The following is an 11850-nucleotide window of genomic DNA, read 5'->3' on the forward strand; positions in this document are numbered from 1 at the left end:
GCTTTAGGCCTCGGAGGGCCAGCGAACGCAGGATAGCACCCCCTCACCTGTCCCATGGGGCTGGGGCCGCAGCCTTCTCTTTGTGCCGAAGAAAGCTAGGGCTCAAAGAGTTGTCATTGCCTTGCCCAAGGTCATAGCTACGGAGAGTCTGAGCCAGGATCTGAACCCAGGTTCCTGGCTCTTGCCTGCAGCCCATGCCTTGGGAACACATGTGTGAGGACAGCAGAGGGCATGGGACAGCCCCAGGAGTGCATCCTCCCCGGGCCTGAGGGGAGGGCTGGATATGGATGGGAATGAGCCAGGTCAAGGTCATTTGGCTCCGTGCAGGAATCTCTCTTAGCAGCTGCCAGCCAGCCAGGGGCCAAGAGCCTGGAGGCCCAACTGACCACTGTCAGCATAGTGTTGGCCTCCTAGGAAAAGCTGCTGCTGGGGACACCTGGGTCTTCCACATGTGTCTCCCAGGGTCCCTGGGAAGCAGGAGGGCAGGTGGAGAGCTGATGGGCAGAGGGAAGGCTGAGCCTCCCGGCTTAGGCTCCGTCCCTGCTCCAGGTGCTGAGCCTGTAGTGGAGCTTGACATTTGATAGTCCCTTTAGGGAAGTGGCTTCTCCTGACAGTGGACCTACTGCCAGGCAGAGCCAACTTTGCAGGGGTCTGTCCTAGCTGCTTCTGCACCTGGGCCCCTGCCACTCAACTATGACCTCAGCTGGGGGCAGCCCTCAGGCCCTGGGTCTGCCTGTGCCAGCTGCGGGGCCTGGTGCCCAGCCTGTGGAGAGTGCAGCTGGTAAGGCCTGGGGCCTGTCTTGTGGGATGGGGGTCCCGGGAGCCCAGCTGCTCAGTTCACCTTTTCTCCTATGAGTCTGGGGCAGGGTCTGGTGCCAGGTCTGTCTCTGGAGCCCTGGTCTGCCTCTGGGGAGGTGGCGGCAAGGGATGGTGGAGCACAAGCCCACAGAAGCGAGAGAAGTCAGGTTTGCAGGGCCCTGGGAGGGTGTGGAATCAACTGGTGGACTTTGGTTAGATCCAGGAAGGACTGTCGGACAGGAGCTGTGATCACGGCTTCCCCAAGGCTGCCCTGTTGAGCGGGTGCCCTGGCTGTCCAATGAGCAGGCGCCACCGCCCCCTAGTGGTCACCATGGGGTAGGGACACCCTTCCTGGCAAGCCACTGTGAGACTGGAGACAGGAAGATGGGAGGGTCCCTCTGGTCCCTGGGGATGGGTGTGGCCAGCGTCCACCAGAGTGTTCTGCGTTTCCACTGACACTGAGACTCCCTGATAACCCTGGAGTTTCTGCTCCGAGCCACTCGGAAGGGTTGAGGATGTGTGTCCTCCCTCCTCCCTGCCGTTTGTTCTCCCTCATGACTGTCATATTTACTGCACTTGCCCCCTGCCTGGGACTGGGTTTCCTTTCCTCTCCAGCCGGCAGATGCTCAGGAGGGAGGCCCCCCTGTGTGGTGGAGGGGCTCGGCTAGGAGCCCAGGTGTGGCGAGGCGCTGTCTCCAGTCCACATGTGAGATTTCCCACTGGAAGATTCTCAGGGAGCAGCCAGCCGTTCATGCCACACGTCAAGTCCTGCAGGGCGCTGTGGCCTCGGTCTGGTTGCTTCAGCTCTCTGGGCCCTGTCTGCCCGTTGGGCTCTCGTGCTTGCTGCTGGTGTGGGCCTGGGCGTGCGGGAGGAAGGGCTGTCTTCCTGTGGCTGGGTTGTGTAGCTGGCCACCTGAAGTTGGGGGCTGGCCTTGCTCTCCAGCCCCATTCAGCCCTCTCCAAGCCCACGCTGCGCACTGTAGCTGGAGGGCCTGTGGGGCCCAGGGAGGTTGGGGTTAGACTGGTGGGGAGCCTTCCAGTACAGAGGATGGCAGGGAGTTGGGGACTGAAAGGCCTCCAGGCTCTGCTCCAGAGGTGGCTGATGGCCACAGGGGGCGCTCGGCAGCCTGCAGGTGACAGCGCCCATGGCTTCGGTGTTGCTGTGTAGGCAGACGCAGGAGATTTGGGGGCGTGCAGAGTACAGAGAACAGATGAAGACGGTGGGGACAGGGCAGGGTGCTCAGCTACTTAGAGGCCCCAAGATTAAGGGCCCCTCGTTTAACAGTGAGAAGGGTGGCTCCGCTGCACGTTCCCAGGCTGGCTTTTCTGGGGTGCAGGGCTTGGTGGCTGAGGCCGGGCTCACCAGGGTCAGGCCTGTGTTGGGAGAAAACTGCAAAGGACTCAGGGTGAGCAAGCAGGTGCTGGCTCAGGAATGAGGGTGCGCTGGCTGGGATTCTCAAGGAATCGAGGACGGGGGTGGTGGGCGGTCTCCCAGGCTGTCAGAGAGCTGCCCCGTTGGTGGTGGAACCTCCCCGGGCCTTAGTGACACTGCGGCTATTACCTGAAGTACAAATGCATCTGAGGATGGGCTGAGGATGGGCTGAGGATGGGCTGAGGGGTGTCCCAGGGAGTGCACATCCAGGAGGGGATACAGAGAAGACAGGGGCTAAGAAGATGATGCAGTGGCAGAGTGGCAGGGGTCTTCCAAGAGTGTGGTGGGGACATGGCTGAGGGGCACTATTAAGCTGAGGCCTGGGGAGAACCTTGCTAAGGAGCAGGAGAAAGTACTGTGTCTGGGTTGGCAGTTACTGGTCACCCCTGAGTGTGGCAAAAATGAAGAGTGATTGGGCTGAGATGTGGCTCAGTGGTAGAGCACCCCTGGGTTCAGTCTCCAGTATAGGCAAAAAAAAAAAAAAAAAAAAAAAAAAAAAAGTTCTTTATTCTGGATAAAAGTCTCTTACCAGATTTATGTTTTGGAAATATTTTCTCCTATTCTGTGACCTTCTTGTTAGTAAGTCAAAGTTGAAAAGTTAAAAAGAGAGTCCCTTCCTGGGCTTGGGGTGCAGCTCAGTGCTAGAGCGCTTGCCTGGTACGTGAGGTGCCCTGGGTTCCACCCCAGAACTACAGAAAGCAAAACGCACAGGGCAGATTCAGAGGGGTGATCCCCGGCCAGGCTGCACAGGGGGCTTAATGTTCTTCTTTTGATCACTTGTATTTCCTGTGTCATTTTAAAAAACATTTTTTAGTTATACATGGACATAATATCTTTATTTTGTTTATTCATTTTTTTGTGGTGCTGAGGATTGAACCTAGCGAGGCACGCGTTCTGCCACTGAGCCACAACCCCAGCTCCTTCCTGTGTCATTTGAGTAAACACAGGGAACACTGAGAGCCAGGTGGTGAGTGGTGGTAAAATGCTGGCCCCTGCTTTCCCCCTGACCCCCAGGAGTACGAGGAGCGCCTGGCCCAGCTGAAGGCTGACTACAAGGCAGAGCAGGAGTCCCGGGCCAGGCTGGAGGAAGACATCACTGCCATGCGCAACTCCTATGATATGAAGCTGTCCACGCTGGAGGAGAACCTGCGGAAGGAGACAGGTGGGCACACCCACCCCCTTTAGAACCAGCATTTATAGACTGCTCTACCACGCGGCCTGTGCAATGGTTTCATTAATGAGGTTCTAGGCATAAAGTTAGCTAGATGAGATTGAAATAAAACACACAGACTCAGTTACCTTATTTATATTGCTAGGTCCGAGACGGCTCCCCTCTCTGGTTCCCTCCTCTAACCGCCCAGCAGGGCAGCAAGGATTACTAAGGGCTAGCAGGAGAGAGAGAGAGTGAACACGCCGGGGAGTAGCCCTTTATTGGGGAACAAGAGATTCAGGGGAGAATTCCATCCAATGAAGGTTGAGGGGGGGCTGCACTCCAAGGTCAGGGTCAGTGATTGGGTTCCCCGGGGTCAGTGGTCAGGCACACCCCCACACGGATGGGCTCTCTCATCAGGAAAGGGTCGGGAAAGCTTCGACAGAGCCAAAGCGCCTCAGGCCCTTAACGGGAGTCACCCAATCACGTGTCAGAATGGCTTCCCACAGACTGCACTCCACACAGCAGGCCCCACTCTGTTTAATCCTCACACTGGCCCACAGGTAGGTCCACAGTTACCCTCATTTTGTAGATGAGGAAACAGAGGCCCAGAGAAGGTAAGTAACCTACTTACCTGGTAAGGTGAAGTCAGGATTTGATCCCAGGCCACCTGGCCCCAGACCAGTGTTCTCACAGTGATGCCGCATGTCCTGGTGGCTTGGCCACAGGCTTGCCCAGCTCAGGGCTGACTTGTATGTGTGCAGTGTCACCCTGGTTTGAGAATGGAGTCCCTGCCCCAAGGTTCTGCGTCTTCTACAGTCTTCTCTTATTTTTGAGCCCGTTTCCAAAGCAACCACATCCCATAAGGATCCAGTCATTAGCAAGTGTGAGCTTGTGTGGGAGTTCCTGTCTTTGTTTTGACCTTTTAGGATGCTCCCTTCATGAGTATCATTCAAACCCCCAGGCTGCCAGGCAGCTGGGCTCGCCTAGTGCTCACCCAGGATGGCAAAACCCGTCTCCTGTGAGACCCAGTTGGGCTTTCCTGGGTGCGGGGTACTGCGTGGGTGCTCTGTCACCCTCTCCTCATACCTACCCCAACCTAGGGAAGTAGGACCCCCCCAGATCCTCACCCAACAGGCTTGGAAACCAAAGCTCAGGTTCAGGACACCAGCCAGGGAGAGCACGTCACGTTTCAGCAAAGGGAATCAGGGCCAGAGTTGGCGCTTACCTGGAATCCCAGCACCTCTGAGGCCAAGACAAGAGGATCAGAGTCTGAGGCCAGGAACTTAGACTCTGTCTCAAAATAAAATGAAAAGGGCTCAGTGGCTGGGTGCTTGCCCATCATGTTCAAGGCCCTGGGTTCCATCCCTAGGACTGCAAAAAATAAGTGTGTGTGTGGGGGGGGATGGGGATCAGGACCCTCTTCGGGAGCCTAGAATATAAGCAATAAAGAAATGGATGGGACGTTAAGGGGTCATCTGAAGCCCCTGCGTTGGACTGTGTGAGCTCTGTCCCAGCTGGGAGGGAGCCTTGGCTCTTGACGGAGACACAGAAAAAGAGGGAAGGGGTAGCTTCTAGCATTTTCTGTCCTTCATAGTGTTCCTTCCAGTTTGAATATTAGGCCTCCAAGGACCCTGACTTGGTTTCTGGAACACGCATCCCGTGTTCACTTACCTTCCATGCACAGGCACCTGGAGCTGGGCACCCCATGGGGGCATATGGGAGCACTAGGTGTGAGCTCTGCCGAGTTCTCAGCACTGGAGGGAGGGAGACCCATGGGGCCACCTGCTAAGTGAAAGGGCATTCCTAAGTCAGGGGAGGTGGGGAGAGCCTGCGCTTAGTGGATGGGGAGATCCAGGAGCAGAGAGGGCATGGTGCTGGTCAGCAATGGCTTCCTGGAGGAGGAGGAGGGAGGCTGGGTTTGAATTATGATGGAGAGAGGACATGGGGCAGGGATGGACGGCAAGCTGGACTCCAGGGACTGGGAGGCTCTGGTCAGCTGGCTTCCTGGAAACAAGGGCGTGGGCCGCCTTCCTGGGGGGCGGACCCCTCCCCCTCCCCCTGTAGAAAGCTGCAGGACGCTCTCCTTTTTTGCAGAGGCTGTCCTGAAGGCAGAAGTCCTCTACAAGGCCGAGGTCATATCCAGGGCTGAGTTTGCCAACACGACCCAGCAGCCACCAGCGTTCCAGTACGAGCTGGGGGCAAAGCCCGAGGTCTTCTCCATGCCCCAGGAGCCCTCTAAGTGTGAGGTTTCCTGGGCATCGGAGTCATCCCCGCTGGACTCCTCCACGTCTGAGGCCTTACCTGGTGCCGAGGAGTTCTCCAATGGAGAGTTCTCTGTGCCCGAGGAGGAGCCCAGGGACAAGTACTTCCTGGATGACTATCTCGGCCAGGCGGCTGCTGGGCCCCCGCTGGAAGAAGAGAGCGCTGTCCAGGGGGAGGGACTGTCGATGCTGCCGCTGCAGCTGTTGCCAAGCCTGCAGGACCCGTTCACCAAGGTGGAGCTCAAGCTGGCCAGACTGTCCTCCACTGTGGCCAGGATAGACGTACCCCAGCCAGGCGCACCCCAGGTCCCCGAGCAGGTAGCTGATATAATGCATGAGGCCCACAAAAACTGAGCAGGCAACCCTGGCTGACCTGCTGCTGTGGCAGTACCTCTGCTGGGCCTCCAGCATCGGGGGCTGGCCGGGGGCACCAGGGTCCACAGGCCAGTAGGAAGGTTGGGACGGAGGTGCAGGTTATCCAGGTAGATGCCTGTCTGGTGAGGAGGGCACCTGCCCAGGGACCCTGCTGAGGGTGGGCCTGAGAGACCGGGTGGCCTGGTCCATCCTCATGTGCTCGCAGGCTCAGGGCAGCACACTGGATGGGGGAGTGTCGACCCCCGGGGCCTGGACCCTGCTCTCCCCTTCCTGATCCTCTGTCGTGGTCCTTTCCCTCCTCAACCCTCCTTTTTATGTTTTGAAAAAATGTTCTTCTTCATTCCTGCTGAGTCTCTGCTCCCCCTTCCTAAGAGAGAGAGAGAGAATGAGCTCAGGTCCTCGAAATCCCAGGCCCACACTCCCTCAGTTATGAGACCTAGGACCTTTGCCTCTCCAGACCTCAGATTCCTCCTCTAGAAAATGGGGTGCTGGTGTTTGGCATGAGATCGTGGAGGGCACAGGCCCTGTCTTCCCTGCTCTTCTCTCCACCCCTTGGGCCCTTCTCTCTGCAGACAGGCAGAGGCGGCTGTGGGAGCGGGAGCAGCCCTGGGGAGCTGCAGCGGAGGTCAGGGGCAGTGGGGGAGTAGAGGGTGGTTCTGGCCCAAACCATCCCTCTTCCTCCCACCCTTTTCTCCCTGGAGCACCCCTCCCCACCAGAACTGCCGGAGCCCAGTGACACCAGTTCGGAAGCAGAGGTATCCAATGACCTCCCACTCAGTACCGTGAGTATCTCCCTAGCCCTCTGCATGACGTGCTGGGCTCCATTCAGCTTTCTGTGAAACGCAGGCTTGTCCCCTCCCTCCCTGGGCCTTGGTCTCCTCTTGCATGAGACAGGGACTATCATCCACCTCCCGAGACCAAGCAGTATCCAAATCAGAGGAGGCACTGCTTTTGGTTGATGTAAATGAGACTTTGAGAATTCCTCAGCTTCTCTGTGTGCACTGGGTCAGGGCTGGTAGCCCCTGAGCACCATCAGGAACCCCTCCAGGGCCGTGGAACCCAGTTTGAACCTGCCCTTTCTCTTCTGCTTAAGACAGCAGAGCCACCTGGGGGGGTGGTGCCAGGAAGCCTTTACCTTACCCACTCTTATGGAGGATGCTGACAGTGGGCTGTGCCCTTCACTGGGTGAGGCTGGCATACAGCTGGCTCAGTAGGTGGTAGAGTGACTGGAAATCCTGGCTAGGAGGTAACATTGAGGGGGGGACCCAGGCATGAAGGAAGAGGCCAGGAAGAGCAACAAGTACCAAGTCCTGTCACTGGGAAGCCCTTGACTTTCGTAGCAATACAAAATAGTGCTGGGGTGGTCGAAGGGTGGACAGGATGACGGGTAGGGGTAGTGCTATGGATATAACAGCCATGTTGGAAACTGGATTTTCCTGTGAATTAACTCGACAGGAAGGGTTCCTGTCAGGAAAGGGACATTGTGATCAGTTTATATTTCTTAGAAATTGCCCTGGTTGCCGTGTAGAGACTGAATTGTTGGGGGTAAGACAGAAAGCTGGAACCGTTTTGGGGGTGCTGATGTGTCAGTAAAATTTCATTTAGGTACAATATTTTTATAACTGGGTATAGGTTGAATATCCCCTACCCTATCAGAAATGCTTAGGACCAGAAGTGTTTCAGATTTTGCAGTTTTTCGGATTTGGGGATGTTTCCATAAACTTTAACAGTTGAACATCCCTTATCTGAAAATCGAAACCTAAAATGTTCTGATATCTGAAACTTTGAGCATTATTAAACTCAAAACATTTTTAGATTTTGGAGCATTCTGGGGTTTTATGTTTGGATTAGGGATGCTCAGCCTGTGTCTCTGAGCCAGAGGTGATCTGTCCCAAACCTTGGCGGGGGGGGGGGGGTCCCTTATTGGGAACCTGCAAACTTGCCTCTAGGGCGGCCTTCCAACCCCTGTGTTCTCCCTTGATTTCTCCCTGTGTTCAGGAAGTGGATCTAGTCACAGAGGTGACAAATGAGGTGGAGTCCACAGCAGAGCCTGGCTCTTGGATGGAGGCTGAGGTCGAGGCGGCCCAGGGGACCCAGCCTCAGCCCCTGCATCCTGTGGGGAGCTTGAGAAAGGAGAACGTGGGTGTGGAGGTGGCTGTGCTGACTGAGGAGCTGCTGGATCAGCAGAAGGTGCTGGCCCGGTAAGCACTGCTGCTCAGGCAGGGGACCCCACAGGAGGGCAGGAAGGAGCAGGGGCTGGTCTGGGGTGGGTGGGGTGTGCCCGAGAGCTTCTCCCCATATCCACTGATCTGCACCCTGCTCTCCCTCCACTGGGCTGAGGTGTCAAGGTGTCGGGGTGCCACAGCTGGCTGGGCAGGCAGGCCTCCGCACTGAGCTATGTTGGCTGCCCCCAGGTTCTGGTCAGGCATCTGCTGGGGAGCAGCAGCCCTAGGGAGAAGTAAAGGGGCCATGGTGGCCCAGCCTCCCGAGCCTGGCTCTCTCTGGGTCCTAGCTGAGTCCCCAGTTCCTCTGGCTGACCTCCACTGCCCTCCATGATGTGGGACTCACCTGCCTTGGGAACAAGCCACCCCAGGCCCCCTGGTACCTCCTGGAGAGCTGGGCTTTCTTCAGTTACTTCATGGCTTTGTCAAAGTCACTGTCCTGAGCCCATCACTCACTTCTGCTGATGGGGATCCCATTAGCCCAGCTCCAGGACAGTGGGCCAAGCTCAACTTCCTCCTAATGTCCGCACCACAGTTCAAGCAGGATCTGAGCTCTGGGCACCAAGAGGCACCCAGAATAGGGTGCTGCTGGGTCTGCAGGGACCTCCCTTCCGGGGGCGCTAGACATCCAGGCTCTGGACCTGTGTCTGCATCTGGGCAGAGAGAAGCTAATGGGACCATAGCCCCACTGCCTGGGCTCCCTGCGGCCTCCTGCCCCTTCAGGCAGACTTTCAACCTCCCTGGGCCCGGGCTTCTCATCTGTAGTACGGGTGACCTCATTGGCCGCAGCCTGAGGAGCCGGTGAGGGTAAACAAGGCAGCATCCAGAGGAGGCCCCCGGCGGTCCTTGTGGCTGTTCTCACAGTAGGGTTTGGAGTGAAGGTCAGGGAAGGCTTCACAGAGAGGGACTCCTGAGCAGGGTGTGCCAGCCACATGCCCGGGTGACGATCTGCGTCTGCAGCTGTGTGGGCTGGCAAACTGCTGGGAGGAGCTTAGCCACAAGCTGGAGGGAGCCTGGGGTGTGTAAGGAGAAAGAAAGAGGGGCCCTGGTGTCCCTAGGTGGGTTCTTCATCCTCATGGGGTCCCAGAAGGACTTTTAGCAGAAGAAGGGCTTGGACATGGTCCCCTTCTGTCCTGCTGCCAGGGAACCTAGAGGACACAGCCACCCCAGGGCCTGGCTGCCCTGGGTTCCTTTCTCCCCCTCCTTAACACACACACACACACACACACACACACCGTTCCAGGAACTCTCTGATGCCTCTTGTTCCCTGGCCTTCCACCCCTTTGGAAGGAGGCAGGGCCTAAAACGTTTCTGTGGTGCTTAGACAGTGGAGAGCCCGTGGGCCTCTGTAGTTATTTAACATTTGTCCTTTTTTCTTTTCTTTTTTCTTTTTTTTTTTTTTTGGCACCAGAGATTGAGCCTGGGACGCTCTACCACTGAGCCACATTCCCAGACGTTTATATATATTTTTAAATTTTGAGACAGGGCCTTGAGGCCGGCCTTGAACTTGTGATCCTCCTGCCTCAGCCTTCGGAGTTGCTGGGATTGCAGGCTGCGCCGCTGTGCCAGCCAACATTTCTGCTCTTAAAGGGCCTGGCAGCATCAGGGCAGGGGGCCTGGGGTACCTCTGAGACCATGGGAAGACTCTCGCCCCTCCTGTGGCCAAGTGCACAGGCTTGAAGTTAGGTGGATGTGGAAGGAGCTCTGGTGCCTGAGCAACCAGCGTCTGGTGCCCCGTGCTCTCTGGGCCCTGGGGCTGTGGGAAGGACCTGGTGAGGTCGGCCCAGGCAGAGCTGTCCCATGGCAGAGGCTCCCTCATGGGCAAGTTCTGCCACGTTTGCTTTCTCCTCGGTGCTGGCAGCCTGCAGTTGCTGGAGCAGCAGGTGGTGGGCGGGGAGCAGGCCAAGAACAAGGACCTGAAGGAGAAGCACAAGCGGCGGAAGCGGTACGCGGACGAGCGCAAAAAGCAGCTGGTGGCGGCGCTGCAGAACTCGGACGAGGACAGCGGGGACTGGGTGCTGCTCAACGTCTACGACTCCATACAGGAGGAAGTGAGGGCCAAGAGCAAGCTGCTGGAGAAGATGCAGAGGAAGGTGAGGCGGCGGCCGGCACCCCACTCCCAGCCCGGGGTCACAGGATGCGCAGGGCGCACAGGAACTTATTAAGCCCTTATTAAGCACCTGCTGTGTGCCATGCCCTGCTCTAATGCTGGCAGCCGGCAGCATTCACAGTGCAGGTATGTCCCTGCTGTCCTGTCTAGTGAGAGAGTGTGCAGGAACTAGAAGGCCCTGGGGAGGATCAGCAAGAGGCCCCAAGCCCGAGCCCGAGTGCTGTGAAGAGTGTGCCAGGGAGGCGCCTCCTCCTGGCTTTTTCCCTCCCCTTGTGTTTGCAGTACTGAGGACTGGCCCACGCCCTTCCACCAGCTACATCCTCAGCCCTCACCCCCGCCTTTTTTTTTTTTTTTTTGATACCAGGGATTGAACCCAGGGTTGCTTAACCACTAAGACACATCCTCAGCCCCGCCCCCCTTTTAATATTTTGTTTTATTTTAAAATATTCTTAGTTGTAGGTGGACATAATACCTTTATTTAATGTATTTATTTATTTTTGTGTTCTGCTGAGGCTGGAACCCAGGCAAGCGTTCAACCACTGAGCCACAACCCCAGCCCTTATGCTTTATTTTAAGATAGGGTCTTGCTAAGTCTTTAGGGCCTTGTCAAGCTGTCATGGCTGGCCTCCAACTTGCAATCCTCTTGCCTCAGCCTCCTGAGTAGCAGACTATAGGTGTGCACCACCACACTTGGCTCAGGTTTATGGAAGGTGAAGTGCACAGAGACAAATTTCATTTGCACAAAGTGAGTGGCCCACGTGCCAGCATCCAAGACAGAAGAACTCCAGGTGGTCAAAGTGGGGGACAGAAGTGTTCCCATGAAGGGGACTGAAAGACGGGAGTCAACTTGTGGGGTCCTGCAGGCAGAGTGTTCCAGGCAGAGGGAGGTGCCAGCCAGAGCTGAAGGGGGCAGGAGGCCAGCAGGTGCTAGAGCAGAATGAAGGCCAGGGCAGTGGGGAGGGTGCAGCTGCCCGTGGCTGTCACACTCCCTTCTTACAAGTGCAGCCCCTCCAGCCCCTGCACATGGGAAGCTGATGTTTCTCTCCTTTATCTTTTTTTTTTTTAATATTTCTTTTTTTTTTTTTAGGTGTAGATGGACACACACAATGCCTTTATTTTTATGTGGTGCTGAGGATCGAACCCGGGTCCTGCCCGCACTAGGCGAGTGCTCTACTGCTGAGCCCCAGCCCCTACCTTTTTTTGTGTGTGTGTGGTGCTGGGGATTGAACCCAGGGACCCAGGGCCTTGTGCGTGTGCGAGGTGAGCGCTCTACCAGCTGTATCAGCAGCCCGCCTCCTTTAGCCTCTTGGTTTCTGATACTTCTTTGGCTGTCTTCCTATTTTTCTCTTTCTTTCCTGAGGTTCAGTTAGAGTCCCATTTTACATCTTCTTGGTTCTTTTGGGTCCACTTCTGTTTTAAGATTTTCAGTTTCGTATTTGAAACTTTCATACCTGTGGACTTTGCTGAGCTAATTTTTCTCAAGTTGGGTGTTATCTGTC

The 11850-nt window shown here is 56.5% G+C and overlaps 1 protein-coding gene across 2 annotated transcripts in view; it reads left to right on the forward strand.

Moving 5' to 3' along the window:
- The window catches only part of KIF17 (kinesin family member 17), a 45362-nt gene that overhangs the window by 17017 nt on the left and 16495 nt on the right, over positions 1–11850 (forward strand). For both annotated transcript variants that reach the window (XM_081306250.1, XM_081306251.1), the window contains exons 7-11: positions 3245–3392; positions 5478–5962; positions 6721–6801; positions 8018–8220; positions 10103–10334. In XM_081306250.1, coding sequence (XP_081162376.1) covers positions 3245–3392; positions 5478–5962; positions 6721–6801; positions 8018–8220; positions 10103–10334 — 1149 coding nt within the window. The remainder of the gene's footprint in view (positions 1–3244; positions 3393–5477; positions 5963–6720; positions 6802–8017; positions 8221–10102; positions 10335–11850) is intronic.

Source organism: Spermophilus citellus (genome assembly GCF_964194105.1).
Source record: "Spermophilus citellus genome assembly, chromosome: 9".
Lineage (NCBI taxonomy): Eukaryota > Metazoa > Chordata > Mammalia > Rodentia > Sciuridae > Spermophilus > Spermophilus citellus.